The sequence below is a fragment of the Colletotrichum siamense genome (assembly GCF_013390195.1).
Source record: "Colletotrichum siamense strain Cg363 chromosome Unknown KSG_Cg363_contig01, whole genome shotgun sequence".
NCBI classification, from domain to species: domain Eukaryota; kingdom Fungi; phylum Ascomycota; class Sordariomycetes; order Glomerellales; family Glomerellaceae; genus Colletotrichum; species Colletotrichum siamense.
In genome coordinates, this window is record NW_023501014.1 from 7120988 (window position 1) to 7141170 (window position 20183).

At 54.6% G+C, this 20183-nt stretch overlaps 5 protein-coding genes across 5 annotated transcripts; 3 read left to right on the forward strand and 2 right to left on the reverse strand.

The window, feature by feature from the left end:
- Window positions 1–2697: 2697 nt before the first annotated feature.
- On the forward strand, window positions 2698–3603 carry uaZ (Uricase; the record flags this gene model as incomplete). The annotated part of the gene is made up of 1 exon (XM_036633653.1): window positions 2698–3603. One exon carries the CDS (start codon window positions 2698–2700, stop codon window positions 3601–3603), a length of 906 nt encoding a protein of 301 aa, XP_036502375.1.
- Window positions 3604–4728: 1125 nt separating this feature from the next.
- On the reverse strand, window positions 4729–5354 carry CGCS363_v001805 (54S ribosomal protein L23; the record flags this gene model as incomplete). Its single annotated transcript, XM_036633654.1, has 2 exons — window positions 4729–5247; window positions 5334–5354. The coding sequence occupies 2 exons, from the start codon at window positions 5352–5354 to the stop codon at window positions 4729–4731; spliced, it is 540 nt and encodes a 179-aa protein (XP_036502374.1).
- Window positions 5355–6178: 824 nt separating this feature from the next.
- CCS1 (Superoxide dismutase 1 copper chaperone) lies at window positions 6179–7912 on the forward strand (the record flags this gene model as incomplete). The annotated part of the gene is made up of 3 exons (XM_036633655.1): window positions 6179–6202; window positions 6509–6638; window positions 7377–7912. The coding sequence occupies 3 exons, from the start codon at window positions 6179–6181 to the stop codon at window positions 7910–7912; spliced, it is 690 nt and encodes a 229-aa protein (XP_036502377.1).
- Window positions 7913–14924: 7012 nt separating this feature from the next.
- Window positions 14925–16830, forward strand: NCF2 (Neutrophil cytosol factor 2; the record flags this gene model as incomplete). Its single annotated transcript, XM_036633656.1, has 5 exons — window positions 14925–14939; window positions 15045–15194; window positions 15251–15586; window positions 15632–16750; window positions 16810–16830. 5 exons carry the CDS (start codon window positions 14925–14927, stop codon window positions 16828–16830), a joined length of 1641 nt encoding a protein of 546 aa, XP_036502376.1.
- Window positions 16831–17937: 1107 nt separating this feature from the next.
- gltX (Glutamate--tRNA ligase) lies at window positions 17938–19916 on the reverse strand (the record flags this gene model as incomplete). The annotated part of the gene is made up of 3 exons (XM_036633657.1): window positions 17938–19374; window positions 19425–19535; window positions 19596–19916. The coding sequence occupies 3 exons, from the start codon at window positions 19914–19916 to the stop codon at window positions 17938–17940; spliced, it is 1869 nt and encodes a 622-aa protein (XP_036502369.1).
- Window positions 19917–20183: the final 267 nt, after the last annotated feature.

A 20183-nucleotide genomic window follows, 5' to 3' on the forward strand; every position in this document is an offset into this window, starting at 1 on the left:
ATAAATCTTCCTATTAGAATAATACTTTATTACTCTTAGCTTAGGTATTTTAATTACTATATAAATAATAGGATATATAATTTATTAACCTTATAAGCTATATAAAAGTAAATATCTTAATTATAATATAAAGTATAATATAAAAGGAGTTAAAAAGCCTCTTTATCTTTATAAAATAAGATAATACTACTAAGAAGAAAAGATATAGCTTTAATAGCTATATTTAGACTCTCTAAGAGGGATATATACTAAATATAGATAATATAAGATATTTTATCTAAGATAATATATCTATATATTTATTTAAGAAAACTATAAAATAGATATTTATATAGGGAATTTCCTAGCTAAAGTAGCTATTTTACTTATTAGATCTTAACCCTATTAAGTATATTTAGTATATAATAAAGTATAACTTATATTATCTATACTTAGAAGTATTTAAACTTAAATAGAACAAATTAGATATAGATAAATTTAAATAGTAATTAACTATAATATAAGAAGCTATCCCTTAAGCTAAGATTTAAAGCTTTATAAAGTTTCTACTATAATAACTTAAAACTATAATTTAGGTATAGGGGTAGTATATATAATATTAATTAGTAAGCTTAGATATTTAATTTAACTATAGTTTTACTATACTATAATTAAAAATATATATTTTATAATTAATTAAAGTGAGGGGGTTATAATGCGGGTAGCGGGAAAATGGAGGGGTGGATTCAGACTTTTGAGTCCCCACTGTAATGTGGTGGAGAAGTGGGCGTCCAGTGCGTGCCTAAGGTGCGCTCAACTGCTGCACTGCCTTACCTAAGGCCAACCAAAATCGAAGGCACAGCTGAGAAAGGCACCTGGAAGATTTGACCGAGATGCAGGCCAACCTACACCGCTCACCTTGCAAGACGAGATAGCCTCATGTCCACATTCATGAGTGCCCTTGCCGTGCGATCTGATGACCCGTCCACCGTCTACGTCTGCCGTCCCGTCAACGGCATATTGGCACACGATTCAACCGTTCTTCCATCGCAACACATCACTAGCAGCACATGGGATCGGAACGGCAGTCTAGAATGGCCGTTGATCCGAACAACCTAAAAAGCCAAAGATGACAACCAGCTCGCCTTCGGTTGCCCAGTACCATTGGCATAAAGCGCATTGCAACACACGGCCAGAGATCCGGATAAAGCCACTAGAAGACCAGACACAGATCTTGGCACAGGACTGCCAACTGCTCCTCCGTACAAGACGAGACCTTCATCATGCTCGCAACTATGCACCACGGACCACGAACCATGGACCATCCTACTTTATCCTCCCGAGGAAAGCCCTTGCCGTCTGAAGCTGCTCGTGCCACAGCGCAGACTGTCACTGCCAATGCTGAAACGCGGCCGGCTCCCTTCCACAAGTCGTTCGATGCCCTCGGAGACGTCCATCTGTGCGTGCGATAAGGCTCCCCGCCGCCGAGCGCGAGCGATCGAGTGCTGCTACTAGCGTGAACATAAACAGAATTATTTCTGTCAGGATCATGAACCGGCTTTTGATCTTCGGCCCTTCGGCCTCATACTTACCCACACACCACCGAAGAAGCGGGGGTCCCGGATCCTATCGGTCGTCACCTCGCCTCACTTGGCCTTCTTCTCACCTCAGGCTCGGGGAGGGGCGGCAGATGGTCGGCCGGGCCCTTGGGATTGCTGAGAAGGACCTGCATGATGATGTGGGGTTCCGTGAGCCTCTAGGATCTGCCAGAGTTGTTGCACTATGCGGTACATGCAAACATTCAGTGTCATTCTGACTGCTCAACGGCGCAAACTCTTCCTCTGTTGGGTGCCTTCCCATTGGACGGATATCCAAGTGAACTTCGCTAGACTCGGATACATCTCTCCATGATGCTGTGGTGGTAAGGTGGTGCTTCAGCCAGTGATCACCAGCGTGGGAGTAACAATTACACGAAAGATGAACCAACAGACCCCGAGTCCCGTGTCAATATCCTCAATGCGGACCCTGCAGAAACCCTACACTAGTCCATCATTGACCGAAAGGCGTTTGCTTTTTTTTTTTTTTTTTTTTTCATAGGTAGACAAATTGCCCAGCGTTCCCCGCCGTCCCGCCTGGCGCAGAGAGCCGTAGTCAAGCTCCCACTGAAGCGGCTGAGTGCGGCGGGCTGCCCCCAAGGGACATCGGCGGGCTCCGGGGGCTCCACTCCACGCCAATGAGACCATCTTACCCCACGGCTGCCGGGCCCTATCAAGCAAACCGGGTCAGTTCGGCCAGGCTCATTGGGTCCCCTGATGGCGTCCCGCGGGCCAGGGCAAAAAAACGTGCCGACTCAAGACGCGACTACGCTATCTATCTCCGGGGGCCTGGCAGCTTTGTGTGTAATGGGTGACGTTCAACGAGGCTAAGGTGAGCTTGAGAGGCAAGCAAAGAGCTCTCAACCTTGCCGTCTTAATATATAAACACTTATCGGGCCCCTCGATGACTATCTCCTCTCCCTCTAGTTTGTCCTCCGTGCCACCTCATCTCATCCCCAACCTCAACAACAACCACTCCTCTCACATTCAAGCCATCACATCTTGCTTCCAGTCCTTTCCAACAGCGGTCCTTATCTCACACCCATCTCATACCCCGTGATAAGTCTCATAACCACCTCTCCCTGTGATACCCTCTCTCAAACCTACAACAACAACCGCCAACATGCCCGCTCTCGCCTCCGCCCGCTACGGCAAGGACAATGTCCGCGTGTACAAGGTCGAGCGCCACGGCGACTCCCAGACCGTCACCGAGATGACCGTCTGCTGCCTGCTCGAGGGCGAGATCGAGACCTCCTACACCGTCGCCGACAACAGCGTCGTCGTCGCCACCGACTCCATCAAGAACACAATCTACATCAAGGCCAAGGAGAACCCCATCAACCCGCCCGAGCTCTACGCCTCCATCCTCGGCACCCACTTCCTCGACACCTACAAGCACATCCACGCCGCCAACATCAAGATCGTCCAGCACCGCTGGACCCGCATGACCGTCGACGGCAAGCCGCACCCGCACTCCTTCTTCCGCGATGGCGAGGAGACCCGCAACGTCGAGGCCCGCATCTCCCGCAAGGACGGCATCGCCCTCACCTCCGCCATCCAGAAGCTCACCGTCCTCAAGAGCACCGGCTCCGCCTTCCACGGCTTCGTCCGCGACGAGTACACCACCCTCCCCGAGACCTGGGACCGCATCCTCTCCACCGACGTCGACGCCCAGTGGTCCTGGAAGTTCCCCGACGTCGCCGCCGTCAGGGCCGCCGTCCCCAAGTTCGACCCGGCCTGGCAGGCCGCCCGCGACATCACCATGAAGACCTTTGCCGAGGACGAGAGCGCCAGCGTGCAGAACACAATGTACAAGATGTGCGAGCAGATCCTCGCCGTCGTGCCAGAGGTCCTCACCGTCACGTACACGCTCCCCAACAAGCACTACTTTGAGATCGACCTCAGCTGGCACAACGGCCTGAAGAACACAGGCAAGGACGCCGAGGTGTACGCGCCGCAGTCCGGCCCGAATGGTCTCATCAGGTGCGAGGTCGCGCGCTCTGCCAAGAACGAGACGGCCAAGTTGTAAGGGTTGGGCCGTTTCTGAGAGGGAATGAGATGGAGAGGATTTGAAGCCTGCACTGCATTTATCCCGGCGTCTATGCATTTTCTACCCGCATCTGGCTGGGTATTTTTTACTGTAATAACGAGCAATGACTTAGAGCAATGATATCAAGTGCTAAATTGCAACGTCTCGGTTCAAATGAGTGATGTAAAGATTATCGTGAGTTCAAGTGTAATAACATGGCGCCCAATTTTAGCACCTCATCTTATGGCAAGCGGGATAAGAGATATGCATCTTAACATGAGGACCAGTCATGATCGTCTCATCGTCATCATGAGCTGAAGAACGTGAATTTGGCCGCGACTGGAAGCAATGGTGAACGAACAATTTTCCGGTGAAATTACGTCTATTAATTGGACGTCGTTCTCCGTCCCCATAGCTGTAGGATATTGCCACCGTCAGATCCGATCAGAGGCCTAGCTTTCTTTAAGTGTTGATTACCAAACTCAAGTAGATAGTTTTCTCATGGCTCAAGTCATGTGTACGCAATAACGTCAACACCATAGCATATGAACGGTCACTGAGCATCAGCTCCATTTTGACCCCGGGTAGGACATTATCATTTCCCGTCCTTGCTTCGAAGTACCTGAAGTAAACGGACATAGAGTATACCAACAGACATATTTACTAGCCATCAAGTGAACTCACAAATGAAGTCTGGGCCGACGTCTTTCTTCACTTCACACTCCACTGGTCGGACTCAATGAAGGCTTTAGGACATGGTATGAGCACTCTTTGGAAACGAAGAGCGTCAGGACGTAGCAAGAAGCAAATTCAAACACAATCAAGAGAAACAGACCGAGCCTCGAGTCACCACAGACGTGCAGTGGCAACACGCAGCCCTCTCTCTCTTCTCCTGTAACATCTTACTTCAAGATCTCAGCAGATCTTCGCTGCCGCTCATACCAGACGCCCCAAAAATCACACTCTTCTCTGCCCGAGGCAGCAACCATCCATCTTCACAAGCCCATTGACGACATCGCAATTCCATGAGACTCATTAGACTTCAATTGAGATGCCCATATTCATACAGAATATACACGCCATACGGCCCAAACCCCTCCACACTCTCCTCCCTCCCCCATCGTCTTATATCCTCTTCGAGTCAGCCTCGCGAATAGCCTTGACCTGCTCCTCCCACCCCGTCTTGCCCACAGGCACGTCCCCGAACCGGATGACGTTCTGCTTGTACGGGTGCGCCCCGCCCTCGAACGCCTTGAGCCGCGCCAGCCTCTTGTCCCGCAGCCGGTTCTTGGGCAGCATCCCGCTGACCGCCTTGCGCAGCACCTCCGCGCCGCCGTGCTTCTCCATCAGCACGTCCATCGTCACCTGCTTTAGCGAGCCCGGCCGCGTGTTGTGCCGGTAGTACGTCTTCTGCCACTTCTTGCGCCCCGTCACGTGCAGCGCCGCGCAGTCCGTCACCACCACGTAGTCGCCGCAGTCCGTCGACGGGTCCCACGTCGGCTTGTGCTTGCCCATCAGCAGCGTCGCGATGCGGGACGCCAGCCGGCCCAGCGAGGGCGGCGTCACGCCCGGCTGCGTCGAGAGCGTCTCGTGCGGCGCCGCGGCCGAGATCTGGTGCCATACTCTTGAATAAGAGAGGCGGGTCTGTCATCCACGCGGGGAAATGGTCAGCGGTCTGGACTTTGCTGCTGGGGAGCATGCAATTGGTGACCGGGGGGAGAAGGACTTACGAGGCCGAGGGTTTGCGACATCTTGAGAACCTCCTAGGCCAGCCGCCTCAGCTGGATTTCCGTCCTGCCGCTTGTTTGATGGATTTTTCCGCCCCAATAGATTCAGGGACAGTCGATCGGCAGCGGGCCAGCAGTCGCGCTCCGTATTTCGTCTTTGGTTGTACGCGGCGGTCGTTTGCGCTGCCCGTTGGATATCGATACCTTCAATTCGCATGACCTGAGCTCTCCCAAAAATTTGGAGACACGGGTGCACGTGACTATACCCGTGATCCTATCCGATAAGCACTCATCAATCTGGATCCCACCCATCGGCGGCTGCGGCGACCGAGCGCCGAACAACCCCCCCGATTACGAAATGTCACAGTTGAGGGGCACCAGATGGCCCGGGCGTCATGGCGGGGCATCTTTGAGCTCGTCACAGCGAGCCGTAATCGCTCTGCTGTTGCGCCTGCTGCTCCGGAACTGCTGAGGGGCTCGCCGGTAAGGCGATTTCTCAGCAAAGGCACCACTGTCGGATCCCACGATACAGGTATTAAAAGGCGCGTATCCGGTTCTCCCATTGGGCGGGCATGCCACCTTGGAAGGGGATAGAAGCAGAACCTCGCAAAACTTCCATCACCACCATTTACAGCCAATCTCCCTTCCAGTGAATAGAAGATTTCCTAGGCTTGCGGAAGACAACGATTAAAACCCGACTGTTGGTCATCCATAACCACTACCTTACACACAGTTAGTTGCCAGCAGGGCAGAGCATGCTCTACTGCCTCCCCGACTTCCTCCACAACTACCGCTCTCTGCTACGAAGCCCGCACCAGCCAAGCGCAAGACTGACGAGACCCTTCACGATGACCGTCTCATATCCTTTTCAGGTTCGTCTATCCTTTCCCCTTCGCCCCCTCCTCCGCTCGCCCGCCCGTCCGCAGCACCAGAATATGCCGTCCTCTCCTCAACTCGTCCTGTTTCCAGACAATGTGAGAAAAGAAGAAAAAAAAGGACCAGCATGCTTTATGCCAAGCCGACCTGCAAAGACGGCGCGGCGAGACGGACTTTGACATCTTCCCTTATTCTTCACCTCGCACACTCTCCCCAAGTCTACTTTTTCTCCATCTGCTGCCCAACCCAGACGTTGTTGGCCGTTCCTTACCAAAGGGATTGCTAATGAAACGCGACACTAGACCGTTTTCGCGGTGCCCATGACATGTGACAGCTGCGTCAAGGACGTTTCAGACTCGTTGTACAAGCTGGGGGGCATCACCAAGGTCGAGGCCGATCTCAAGGACCAATTACTCTCCGTCGAGGGCACAGGTACGCTCCCTTCTGCTGCAAACTCTCAAGCCGAAATGTTGCGGGCTTAGAGGTTGGGCCAAAATTCTGTCCCACCATCATTTTTCCCTTTTCCCCACGGGCGGACTCCCATACGATCTTTTGCCCGCCGGTCAGCTTTTCCCCAACTACCTGCGTCGCACTGCAACGTCAAGTGCTTGGTGAAAGTACTCTTCCTCTCGTCACGATGCTGGGGGGAGGTGGGCTCTTGCGGGCGGTAGTAGGGCAAAGCTATGCTTTGAGGCTTCCAAGGCTTGAGTCTGTTTTGGCTTGGAGGAAATGCCTCTCACCCTTCAACCCGATAGAGTCAAGATTGGCGTCTCGTTGACAATCGTTACTAACCCCTTGGCAACGTTTTGCAGCCGCACCATCCGCCATCGTTGACGCCATCCAAGCCACGGGGAGGGACGCTATCCTGCGAGGTTCGGGAGTATCAAACAGTAGGTTGAACCAAGTCTCTCTTTTCTTCTCCGCCACTCCCGTCCACCCCTGGGCGACAAATTTTCTGCCTGTCCAGCGCTGGCTTTTGGTGTTGCCCAAGTACACATTCTGCATTTCCTGTAACCCCTTGGCGAATATTAAGTTGTTTCTTGATACCACCCATCCCGTCTTGTAGATACCGCCGCACCGGCATTGGCATCGGCAGATGGGGTATTCACTCTTAAACTTGCTCATCTTGACAACTTGACACACGAGCGCAAAGGCTTACTCACCAATTAGGCGCTGCTGTCAGCATTCTCGAGTCTTTCTATCAGGCAGACGGCAATGGCGGTGCATCAAAGTGGGATGATGAGCGAACCCGAGATGTCAGGGGACTGGCTAGAATGGTGCAGGTGTCTCCCACCACCACCCTGATTGACTTGACTCTTCGCGGCGTAGCCCCCGGCTCCTACCGAGCAACAATCCGTGAGTATGGTAACTTGGAGACGGGCGCCTCATCGACGGGCCCTGTCTGGTCGGGAGGCAGCGAAGGCGCCGCTGCCAAGGGATTCTTGGGCACCTTTGAAGTCGGCAAGGATGGAAGAGGCAGCGCCTACCTCGACAAGCCCTTGCAGATCTGGGAAATCATTGGCCACGCTATGGTCGTCTCGAGACAGGATGAGTCTGCGGGGATCCTGAAGAATGACCCGGACACGGTCGTCGGCGTGATTGCCAGGAGTGCAGGCGTGTGGGACAATGATAAGACAGTCTGCTCATGCACGGGCAAGACGCTGTGGGAGGAGAGAAAGGATGAGGTCCAGAAGGGCATGTTGTAGGTGCCACGTTGAATGTTCGTGGGAACCCCTCGAATGATGTATGAGATGGATCACGAGAATGAACAACAGCTTTTCCAGTTGTTTGGCGCTCGGTTGAACAAGCCGAATGAGCTCGAGTAGATCGCCAGTGATAGCACGTGGGGATGGTAGCTGCTGTAAACAACATCGTACGATTTTTGCGATGAACGTTGACGTCGACCAACGCCTACCGGGTCGAATAAGGTCGGCGGCCAAGGCTTCCCATGAGACTGACAAGCCAGACGGCAGGGGTCCTCGGGCTTGTGGTGTGAGAAATGCAAAGAACCACACCACAGGTGGATTCGACATTGAGGCTGAGTTTCTCAAGACCTTGGCATCTTGTCACTCGTTCGGGACAGCATAAGGTAAGGTTCGAGCGACTACCGGGCTTGGATGATTCGCGGCTACCGTGTGTCTGGCTTACTGGCCCTGAGGCAGCGTCACAGGGTGATGGAGTCTGGGGTTTCGGTAAGGTTGTTGGCGCCGTCCATTCTCCCTGGCCCATCCAGTTAACCTTGATATGTGCCAAGCTTTACAAGGCCTGTCTCAGCCAGATTTTTCTGCCGAGTTCTTGATTGTCTCCGTGCTGTGGGACGGGCGGGGGAGCATAGGGCAGCCCCGTCGTGAATCTTTGGCCCAGACTGAAGGCAATGCTGTAAAGCCCTGCGAAGAGGCCCGGGTTAGGGCAGCCAGACAGCCAGGCAGAGAAGGCGTGGCTCCAGCGTCGGCTTGATGCAGATCATGTTAGAGGAAACACTGATGACGGTTCCGGGAGATTCCCCCCACCGATCGAAGACCGGAAGGAGGCGGAGCGCGAGTGACAGGTGGTAGATGAGACGAATACGCGTGTGTGGTTGAACAGGGACCAGAGGCGCTACCTTATTTCTCTGGATCGCAAGGGGGTCGAGGCGGGCCAGCCGTCAAGAGACCCACTGAGGGAGGAGTGAACACAGATGGGCGATGCGGGAGTGGCTGATACGGGTGGGCGAGGGCGAGGCGAGGGCGTGGAGGTGGACGTGGAAGTAGACGACATACATACGTGTAAAGGGGTTAGATTGTGGAGAGGTTGGCCAGGTTTGAAACCAAGACTCGATATCGGATGCGGGATGAGGTGGCCTGGGAGCACAGGTTAGCTAAGGCAGCCAACATGAGGTAATGCGGTGCATTTTTGGCAAAGGAGGGTGTTCGTTGACGGCATGTCAAGGCATCGTTGACAGAACCCTAAGGATCAAAGTGGCACTGAGGCGCCATTGCGCTGAACTGAATCGAGGGCTGCGATGTAAACTTGTTTGACTTGAACGATTCAAGAAACAGTATTTGGGTTACAGCTGATTCAAGGAAGGCAATCGTTTGGTTTGGGGATCTGAGGATCCGGCCGGTGGCCCCGTTGGTGATTTGCAATGCGGGCAACGGACCGTTGAGTTCGGCTCAGTTTGCATTGAAAGCGCACAGCGACGAGATCGCCGCGTCACGGGTGGATTCATCCGTTCGAAGGGATGCCCAGACTTGTGACATTTGATCGGAAAAAAGGAGTCATAGAGAACACCAACGAGGAGCAACTCGGAGCGGAGCGCTGTGGTGCTGACTGACTGAATTGATGGCGTCTGCGGTGCGCGTTCCCGTCTGTGTGGCTCTGTAGGGTCGTCGTACAGAGTCACCTTGGGTCAGGACCGGGAGGCATCCGTAGTAAGGCAAGGTAAGGTAGGTGGCAGGCGTGCAGTTGCAGTCGCAGTCCAAGTCGCAGCGGTGCAAGGCATGCGGCTGGATGCCCCTCGACCGGATGCTGCGTAGTAAAACATGGTGAAGTTCGTTGGCTTGACGTCTAGTTCATGCGGCAAAGTGTGGCTGTTGGTCTGGGCAGGATGGATGAGGTACTGCTGCACCAAGAGCAGGAGGAGAGTGACTTTCAGAGGTGTTGGCTCCACTGCCGCTAGCGTTACAGCGGAAGCTGCCTTCCCAGGCCAAGGCGTCAATGGGGGCCAAAAGAGCGTGGCTCCCCTGCTGGACGGAACGTCAGTGGAGACCCCAGCACGGGACTTTCAAAACAGCCTGAAGGAGAAGCGAGTTTCGCAGGATTTTTGAGACCTCCAGCGACAGGGATAATTAGAGTTGACGGTGCTGGTGGCTGCCAGTAAGGTAGGGAATCTAAGCATTACCCAAGGATTGTTAGTGCTTGTTACTCATCTTGGCCAGCCCCTGATATCGTCGATGATCTGTTGGCTCGCGCAGGCAGGAGCATTCAAGGTGTTCCATAGAGACGGAGAGACAAGCAGGGAAACAGCCGAATTGGAGCCAGGAGGGCAATCGCTGTGCAACGGGTGAGGTACTTGCCCGCGGCATTCGTAAGGTAGGTACGGTACGGGGATGCGATTGCCCTGTGCCCTATGGAACTTTTCGTGGAAGGAGCTTCTTTCCACAAAGATTGGAATGCAAGTCATTGTTCTTTGCTCCTTCTCTCGGCAGCCGGGACCCTCCTCGGGCTTGTGCCGTTTGTTCTGCTTCAGTCCCCTGTCTGACTTACATCATCGGCTTCCTGATGAGGAATGGAAGAGAGATCTCCTTCCATTTCCACGCTTCGACGGCATTCTCGAACACGACAATGTAGTACTCGGCGTCAATCGGCGTTACTCAGCGAGGCCGAATCAATACGGGAGAAGAAAGATCAAGGGGGAAAAACGAAAAAGATTTGCGAGGCAGAAACAAGGACCTGGGATGCTCGATGCTCGATGCTCAATACCTTAGTACGGCATCCACTAGGTAGGAGGCTGGTCAGTGGAAGATGTTCCGTTCCTCTCTTTCCCCGTTCAGGTCGCTCCTGCCTGCTCTTGCCTTGCCTGCCTGCCCCTTCTGCCTCCACAATGCGCGCTACGCATAGCTTAATTGTCCCAGGCGTTAGCGAATCGAGCCTAAGGGAAACGTCAACAAGGTGTGGCTGAGCTTCTTTCACAGCCAAGACTCCTGATCCAGATCCCGGACCCTGCTGGCTGGTACCTTAGCCCCATCAGCATTTCGTGATATCGCACCTTATCCGACATCTTTAACGGCTAACCACATCTTCGGCTTCACCAAGCCAAGTCAGCACTTGCCTCCATACTGAAGCACGGTCTGTCTGCCTATCCGATGCCTCCGCTTCTTGGGCTGGACATGGGCCGTCTGGGACGCTGGACCCGCTGCAGATAAGGTTGTCCAAATTTTGACAAAGACTGGACGAGATGTCTTGTGCCGGACTTGACGCCACAAAGGGGAATGGTGAGGAATCTGTCAACTCCTTGGCGGCCTCTGCTACTCTTTTCGTCCACCAAGGGCTCTGCACACCACCGCCGACGAACTCTCCCCGCCATCTGGACGCATGTCTGTCCGGGTCGCACCACGATGGCTTCATCACACGGCAGCGTCAACCGAGCACCATCTCACCTCATCTTCCTTCATCTCCTGCATACCCCGTTTAGGTGGAATGTGGCATGGTTGAACGGCTCAATACCCCAAATGCAGGAACGTTGGTCCTCAGTACGAGCAGCATGGACTACCGAATCTGTGCCGCAGAGCTGCTGACGGCGGGTCTTGTGTGACGAGCCCTCGGTTTCCTCGCAGATCATCATCGACCAACGACACTACACCATCTCCTTCCCCGCTGTCACCAGCCCAGATGCCAACCAACCGGCCGGTGTCGCGTCGCCGCATTCGCCCTGTGCTCAGATATATGACTTGAGGCGCTCTCATCGTGACACTCTCATTCGACCTCAGCCCGTCACCGACCCAGAACGCCAATCCCATCAGGCAGAGTTTGGCGGCCATGGTGAAGCACATCTCCCGTCGGTTGGATGATGGATAACCTTGTTGCAAAGGCCCGGACGATTCGGCCTGTCCAACTAACAACCTGTCAACCTCCTTCGGACACACCAGCACTCCTTCACCGCCGAGGCGGCCGAAGTGACAGTTGGCCGGGACAACCCAATCACGAGATGATTCCCGGCGCTTAACCTCTCCCATCTGCAGACTGCAGTGCTGGGAACACGGCACTGTCGGGTATGCTATTTTAAACATCTCTCTGCCAAATGTCATGGACCACCTCCAGCGGGCTGGAAATGCGGACCACTTAATCACTCACTGTGATGCGATGAATGGCGGCAGTCTGCAAGCACTTACACCGGTCGCTTCCTGATCTCCATCACCTGGGGGGGAAAAAGCAAATAGCCCGGCAACTGGCAAGATGGGACGGAATGGCCTGCAGCCTTAGTTGCAGTTGCACTTGTTCTTGCAGCAGCAGCTCATCATCACCGGCAGAATCCCCCCTCCTTTGGCACTCAAGCCACGAGGGCCATCACAACTGTGCTGCAAGCTGCATCTCAATTACTACCGAAGCAGAGTTGGCAGTGTGATCAAGGCGGCGTTAGCCTCTCGCCTACGCGCCCTTGGCTGTAGGCGCTGGAGGCTTCACAGGTCCGATCCAAGTCCCGTATTCCTGGCGGCCAATCAGGCACGCCTCGCAATCACTGGAACGCTTCGTGCATGGGAACCGACAGGCCCTGATTCGCAGTGGTTGCAAGATGCCTGCGACACCCGACAATAGTGCATTGCCGTTAAGGGATTGCTGCGTCTTACCCGGCTGGAGGGGGCACACGGCGGGACAGGACAGGAAAGGTCGACAGCGTCCGTCCCTGGGCCATCAGGAGAATGAGAGGCGGAGACAGCCACTCCCCTGGTTTGGCCACCGCAAGATGCGCGATCTGACCCGCCCCGCCCTGACATGGACTCTGACTTCTCGCGAGCCCATCACTCTAACATGAAGGTGTGGTGCCCAGGCGCGTCTCACATACCCCCGGGACGGACGTCGGATGGGATGCCCAGACAGACCAGGGGGGCCACCTCCAGGCCCAGGGGGGCAAGAGAGGCACAGAGGCCCGAGGGAATCCCAACGTTCGATGTCAAGCACTTTCACAACCCAGCATCTGGCGACGAGATATGCAAAGTGGTCCGATTTCGAGAGAAAACACTTGATTCTGTCCCTCAATTTAGACAAGTTTGTTTCTCTGCCGAATGAGCTACCTTGTTGGAAGCCAAAAGAGGGATCTGCGCGGCAACTTATAGTGACAACGGTGACGAGTTGGGGAATGTCGCCAGACGGCGCGGAGAAGTTCTCTCCATGTGTCTCTCACAGCTATCAGAAGACGCTCTTCTGACCACCTCTGTGCACTGATTCCCGAGGCAGATCCTGTGATAGCAAGAGATCGGTCGGTTGCACAACTTGGTCTCTTCCATACCAAGTCTCAAGAGGGCGTGTCAAAATCAAGGGGAGAGACAAGACACACACCCCTCCCTCTCTCTCATCCACCGCAGAGCCCAAGCCACTTGTTCCGGGCTGTTCGCTCCAAGCACCCCCTTCGAGTCGACAGCAAGAAACCACCCCTTGGATGCCCCTGCAACTCGCAACTGGACGAGCACCGGAGCACAGGCATCCTAAGCGTTTCCTGACTGACAATCCAGTGTCCAGTGGGAATATCAATCACTTGTGAGCGGCTTGCATGATATACACCCAGACTCGCGGCCCACAACCCGACCAGTCAAGTTCCCCTTGGTCCCTCGCTGCATCGACTCGACTCTATTTTCTCTACCCTACCCTCCCTTCCATTCTGTAGGCGCTGGCTTTTTCGTCCTGCATCCATTCATTCCCATTCTTTTGCCCAAGCCCAGCTGCACGTCTGGCCATTCCATCACTTTTTGTTCTTGTTGCTCATCACACATTGGGACGAGTCGGGAATTCGATATCACAAGACCCCCAAGACCCAATCCGACCACGAGCCAGTCTTTTCAGTCTTGCAGACCCGCAACAAGCAAGCTTTCATAGTCGAACGACCGTCCGAGGTTCGACTCTAATTAACGCACGATACAATCCGAGAGAGGCAGCGACGCCGAACGACGCAGAGCTAGTGTGGGCAGGACAGTCTATCTTGGTCACCCACTATCAGTCATCCATCCTCCCGGTCACTTTCATTCTTGTCGCAGGCGGGCAAAGACAAGTTTGCGCAAGTCCCTGGAGCTAGACTACCGCGTATCAGGGAAAAGAAGAAGGACGAGGACTAGGACGGACTGAACTGGCCTTCGGACCCCCCTCCCTTTTAGCGCGTTGTCCGACTTACATACATATCCCACCCTCCACCCGTAAAGGGCCATCCCATCCTCCCCGACAACTTAATCCGTCTCTCGACGCACAACGTACACAAACCCGAAACACTGTCCTACTTTTGGCATCTGCTTCTGCTGGACAGGAAAGAAACAGCAGTAACTCTAAAAAAGAAGCAACGCACCTCCAGACTAAGCACGGCAGCGAGACAGTCAGACGGGCAGCCAGTCAGCCAGGAAGACAGGACGCACCTCGCCATCCTCCGCCTGCACCTGCACCTCTGCGCAAGCACCTAGCACACCTGCAGCTGCAGCAACACAGCATCAACCCAGCCAATTCGAAAGGCACCAGGCACCGTTAAGAGGTAGCGAAAACCCTCTTTTTTGCCTGTATCGCATCGGCGTTTCTTGCAGAAGCTTTCGGCACCGTTAAGACTGGGGCTAGCTATCGATCCCTGGTATACCCGCCACGCGCCAAGATCTTCAGCTCCTCTTCTGCTCTCGCTTTCATCGCCCAGCTCCGAATTGCAGCCATTTACAGGTGGAAGCGGGGATACGACTCCAACCGTCATTTCAGTGGCGCCGGGCACACCGCACGGTCACCACCGCCTGTTACTCATTCCCTAAATAGCCCTGGGACCCTCCTCTAGCCGCCCGCGGCACACTTTACTGCCAATCTGGCCCGGTTTGGATCATCGCTTTGGCTTTTCCTTCTCGCAAGTCCGCGCAGTTTCCCCACGATACCCTCTCCGCGAACATCTCCCGCAACATTCTTGCGAATAGCAGCAGCAGCAGCGACGGTCTGCCTGCGCAGCAATCATTCGAAATTGATTTTCCCGTCATCCGCATTTGATCATTCTTCTCTGGCGACAACATGTCGTTGAAACAAGTGAGTTCAGCCATCCGACGGAGCCCAACCACCGCGATACGAAAACCCGACGATCGGCAGAGGCGAAGTCCAAAGCACAAACGACTAACCATGCTTGCCTTATAGGAAATAGAGTCGTGGGTGTCGGCCCTGGCCCGATACGACAACAATGAGTTCGACGAGGCCCTCAAGGACTTCGAAAAGATCTCGGACACCTCAAAAATTCTCTTCAACATGGGTGTCATTCACGCCACTCTAGGAGAACACGAGAAGGCTGTGCGTGATCCCCGCCCGAGCCTACCTCCGAGCACCGCGACTGACTTCACAAACAGGTTGAATGTTACCAACGAGCAATCAGATTAGACCAGTATCTCGCTGTCGCCTACTTCCAACAAGGCGTATCGAATTTCCTGCTTGGTGACTTCGAAGAGGCACTGGCCAACTTCAACGACACCCTCCTCTACCTGAGAGGCAACACCATGATTGACTACGCCCAATTGGGCCTGCTTTTCAAGCTTTACTCATGCGAGGTTCTCTTCAACCGAGGACTGTGCTACATTTATTTGCAACAAAAGGATGCAGGTCTACAAGATCTGTCCTACGCCGTGAAGGAGAAGGTCGTCGAGGATCACAACGTAATTGATGAGGCGATCCGTGAAGAGGCCGAGGTATGAAGATTGCCCTCTATTCAGGAACCGAACTAACATGCGCAGGGCTACACCGTCTTCTCGATTCCTGTCGGCGTCGTTTACCGACCAAATGAGGCCAAGGTTCGCAACCTCAAGACTAAGGACTACCTCGGAAAGGCACGGCTGGTCGCCGCCTCCGATCGAGCAAACGCCTTCACTGGTTTCGCTGGATCTGAGATCAAGAATGTAGGCAGATCGGTTCCCACAACCATCAGCTTCTATGGGAATCAATTTGCTAATCAGAGACTTCTTGGTTTACAGGCTGGCAAGAATGACAACAAAGACGACAGGCCCGCTGATAACATCTCCTTCGCTGCTACCAACCTGGTCAAGCCCGGTCTGGCATCAAGAAGACAACAGTCCGAACCGCCCAACGGTCGCGGCGTCTTCCCGCCTACACCTCCTCCCGACCAAGTCGAGGCCAACGGTGGTGCTGGCGGTATGACGCGCGGACAATCCGTTCGCAACGGACCGAAGCCAATGCTCGCGAAGCTCAACATCGACAATGCCAGAGGAAACGACCGGTACCAGAAGACGAGCAGCCCGAACGACCGTCGGGCAGCGCCGCCCAGCATGAGATCCGAGTCTCGATCGGCTACCCCAAGCCGAGGCTACTCCAGACGCGATATGCAGATGCGTGGCCGTCAGGACGAGGATGCCGAAGATGCGTACCCCGACGAGCTTTACGACATGTACCAAGGTGGCGGCCCCGGCAGCTCTAGAACTAGTCGCCAGACCTCCCGTCGTGTGCCCCAGCGGTACATGGAGGATGAGGAGGACGGCTCCGACTACGGGTCCTTTGATGAGGGTGACTTTGAGATGGTTTCCAACAGACGCCCTGGTACCAACTCAATGTCGTCTCGTGGCGGCTCAAGGAGGCCAGAGATTCGCAAGATTCGCGTCAAGGTGCACGCCGAGGACGTGAGATACATCATGGTTGGTGCGGCGGTCGAGTTCCCCGACTTCATCGACCGCATCCGTGAGAAGTTTGGCCTCCGCAGGCGGTTCAAGATTAAGATCCGCGACGAGGACATGCCCAACGGTGACATGATCACCATGGGCGACCAAGATGACCTCGACATGGCGATCATGACTGCGAAGAGCCAAGCGAGGAAAGCAAGGCAGGATATCGGCAAGATGGAGGTAAGTCAAAATCAAAACGTTCTTCATCACTCGACCATGTTGCTAATTCGATTCAACAGATCTGGGTTCAGGAAATTTAGACGAATTATACCCCCAACCAAGCCACATGACGACGTAATGAACAAATTTGCTCGCCCGAGCCTCTACAACCATTTCCTTCTTCTATTAGTAACACCTTTTTATATCATCATCTTTAGCTGCATTTTCAGGAGATGGAATTCGGTTGTAGACACGGGCGTACAAAACGGGAATGAGACCACACTTCGAGGCAAAAGAAGACACGAAGCTGAAATGGATTAAGTGAGAGAGAGAGAGAGAGCGTGAGAGCCACACAGAGCTGGCTCGATGGCACAACCCCCGACGGCCGCGAACGATATGATCATAGCGTTGCATTGTTTTAGAATCGGAACTGCTTCCAGGGATGAGGGGCGACCGGGTTTTATACCATCACGAGATGGTGGAGGACAGTTGTTATTTTTCTTCTATTCTCCCCTTAACTACTTATTCCCACGAACCCAAGATTTTCTCTCCTTGTCTCGATATAATCTCTTACCAACTATCTCTTTTCCTCTTATTACTCTCACGAGTTGGTTTTGAAAGTCCCGCACATCAAATCTAATGGATCGAGCTACCTATGCCTACTACGTGTACCTTTTAATATCGTCTCCCCTACGTGTGTACGTGTGTACGTATGTGTGTTTCGAAAGGAACTTCTGTGAAGTTTGGTGGGGAGGCTTGCACATGATCTGACGAGGTAGATGTGTCTACAGAAATTGAGAATGGAGATTCAACCGCATGTATACTTGTGTTGTATCGCATGGTGAACGTATGTATGTGACTGCCGTGAACAAACAACAAGTTGGCTGTTTACCCAATGACACGGCCCAGCAGTCAGGACGAAGACAGCTACGAACATTGCGGAGCAGCAAGCCCAATTGAAGGAAGACCGAGTGACCCGATTTCATGACAACATGTTGGCGGGTGTCCAAGATCTTCATTGCCCCATGCTGTGCATGTTTTAATTCGGCTGTAACGAACATGATATCGTACAATACTCCACTCGAAAGGTCTCACTACCGCCATCTGGGCACCAGTCAAGGCGAGTCCAAACCACGCTGGAGGGAGGCACCAGACGTGTACCTATCCCCCGAGCTTTTCTTTCCTACCTCTTCTCTGCTTCCCGACCCCTAAGCAGCACACATGTCAAATCTCAGCAGGGTCTCCTCCTTTCCGAGCAGCGCAAGCTGCAGCTTGGCCGGCTTGGCCCCCCTCAGGGGATCGCCAGTCAGGACCAGCCTCAACAACGTATACACCGCCTTCGTCGCCTTGACCTTCTTCGTCGCCTTGACCTTCTTCGTCGTCCCGTCGTCCTTGGTCACCTGGGTGGCGTGCCGCTCGCTGAAGTCGTTGATGACCTGCTGCAGCCTCGCGGCGCCCCACTCGGCGACCGGCACGGCCTCGAACGACGCGCGCAGGTCCGCGAGCAGCGCCTCCGGGCTGGCGGCGCCGGCGTAGTCCTTGAGGTCGTCGAGCTTGGAGAGGGAGCGCGAGAAGGTGTGCCGCGCGTAGGCGGTCGCGCTGGGGCGGAAGAAGAGCGAGGGGTGCTCGTAGATGAGGTCGAGCGGGTCGACGGGGGAGTCGGCGGCGAGGGCGCGGTTGACGCGCAGGATGTGGGCGGGTGCCGTGGCCGGGTCGGCGAGGACGGGGGTCAGGCCGGAGAAGTCCGTCGTCGAGAAGGCGTGGCGGTGGTTGGTTGGGTTGGTGAGGTACTCCTCCTTCTTGGCGGCGAGGAGGTCGGAGATGGAGGCAAGGAGCCTGGTCGACACGGGGACGATGGTGCGGCGGAGGAGGGCGTCGTCGGCCGGGTCCTCGCGCAGGCGGTGGGTGAGGTGCTTGCGCTGGATGACGGCGAGCTTGTCCGGGTTCGTCTTGATGTTGCCCTTTGTGAAGCGGAGGGAGAACTTCTCGGCGAGGGCCTGGGTGGTGTAGATGACCTCGCCGTCCTTCTTGGCCAGGTCCTTCTCGCTCATGCTCCAGCCGAGGAGGGCGAGCCAATTGTTGAGGGCGGAGGGGAGGATGCCCCTGTCGCGGTAGGAGGAGATGTCGATGTCGTGGTTGCGCTTGCTCAGCTTCTCGCCGTTCTGGGCGCAGAGGAGGCCGGCGTGGGCGAATGTGGGCGGTGTCCAGTTGAAGGCGTCGTAGAGGGCGATGTGCTTGGGTGTGGAGATGAGCCACTCGGCGCCGCGGATGACATGGGTGATGTTCATGAGGTGGTCGTCGACGACGTTGGCGAAGTGGTAGGTCGGGTAGCCGTCCGTCTTGATGAGGATGAAGTCGTCCTCGTCCTCGCTCTTTTGGTAGTTGCCGTAGACGCTGTCGACGAAGGAGGGACGGCGGCCCTGGGCGTTGAAGCGGACGACGTGGGGTTCGCCGGCGGCGGCGCGGCGTTCGGCCTCGGGGACGGGGATGGTGCGGCAGGTTCCTGGGTAGTGGGCGGTGCCGCCGCCCTCAAGGGACTGTTGCTTGTGGCGCTCGAGGTCGTGGGATGAGCAGAAGCAGCGGTAGGCGTGGCCGTTTTCGAGAAGCTGGGAGATGTTGTGTTTGTAGTGGTCCAGACGTAGTGACTGTGGGATGTTAGACGTGTATAGGAGGAGGATGAAGGGGTGAGGCTTACTTGTTGGTAAGGACCGAACTTGCCGCCGACGTCAGGACCTTCATCCCAGTCGAGCTCTGCCCATTTCAGATCGGCAAGAAGACGGAATGTGGCATCCTCGACGATTCGTGTCTGGTATGTTGTGAGTCCTGGGCCCTCCTATGAACAATGACATGCATGAGCCGTCCTCACCCGATCCGTATCTTCAACACGGATGATGAACTGTCCTCCCGTGGCCCGCGCAATGAGCCAATTGAACAAGGCGGTTCTTAATGAGCCTAGATGGAGGTATCCGGTTGGTGAGGGAGCAAAGCGTGTCCTGGCAGGCTTGGTCGGTAGGTCTCTCAGCTTTCCATCGGCCAGGGACGGAAGCTTCTTCCTCAAGGCCTCAAATCCGCCCGTCTTCTTGGCAGACGAGTGCCATCTCGGTGAGCTTGCGCGACACTGTTGGCAGGTGTATGCTGATCGTTGAAATATTGACCTGCTATGCGGCCGCAGGGCTATTGTTGACATGTTGAGAACATGAGAATGGCGCAGTCCTGAGATTCACCAATATCCTCCATGAGTGAGCTGACCTTGGGTGAAATTTGACGATGAGCTTCAGCCACATGTGGCGCAGAGGCAGATATGTACAAAGCGAGGTACCGACTTACACACCACAACCAGGTCACCGGCGGCGCTTCAAATCACCAACAACCCTGCACACTGGCACATTCAGAGCGATACAACGCAATGCCCGAATTGAAATGGTGGCCGTACGGCAATTCCTTGATGTATCCA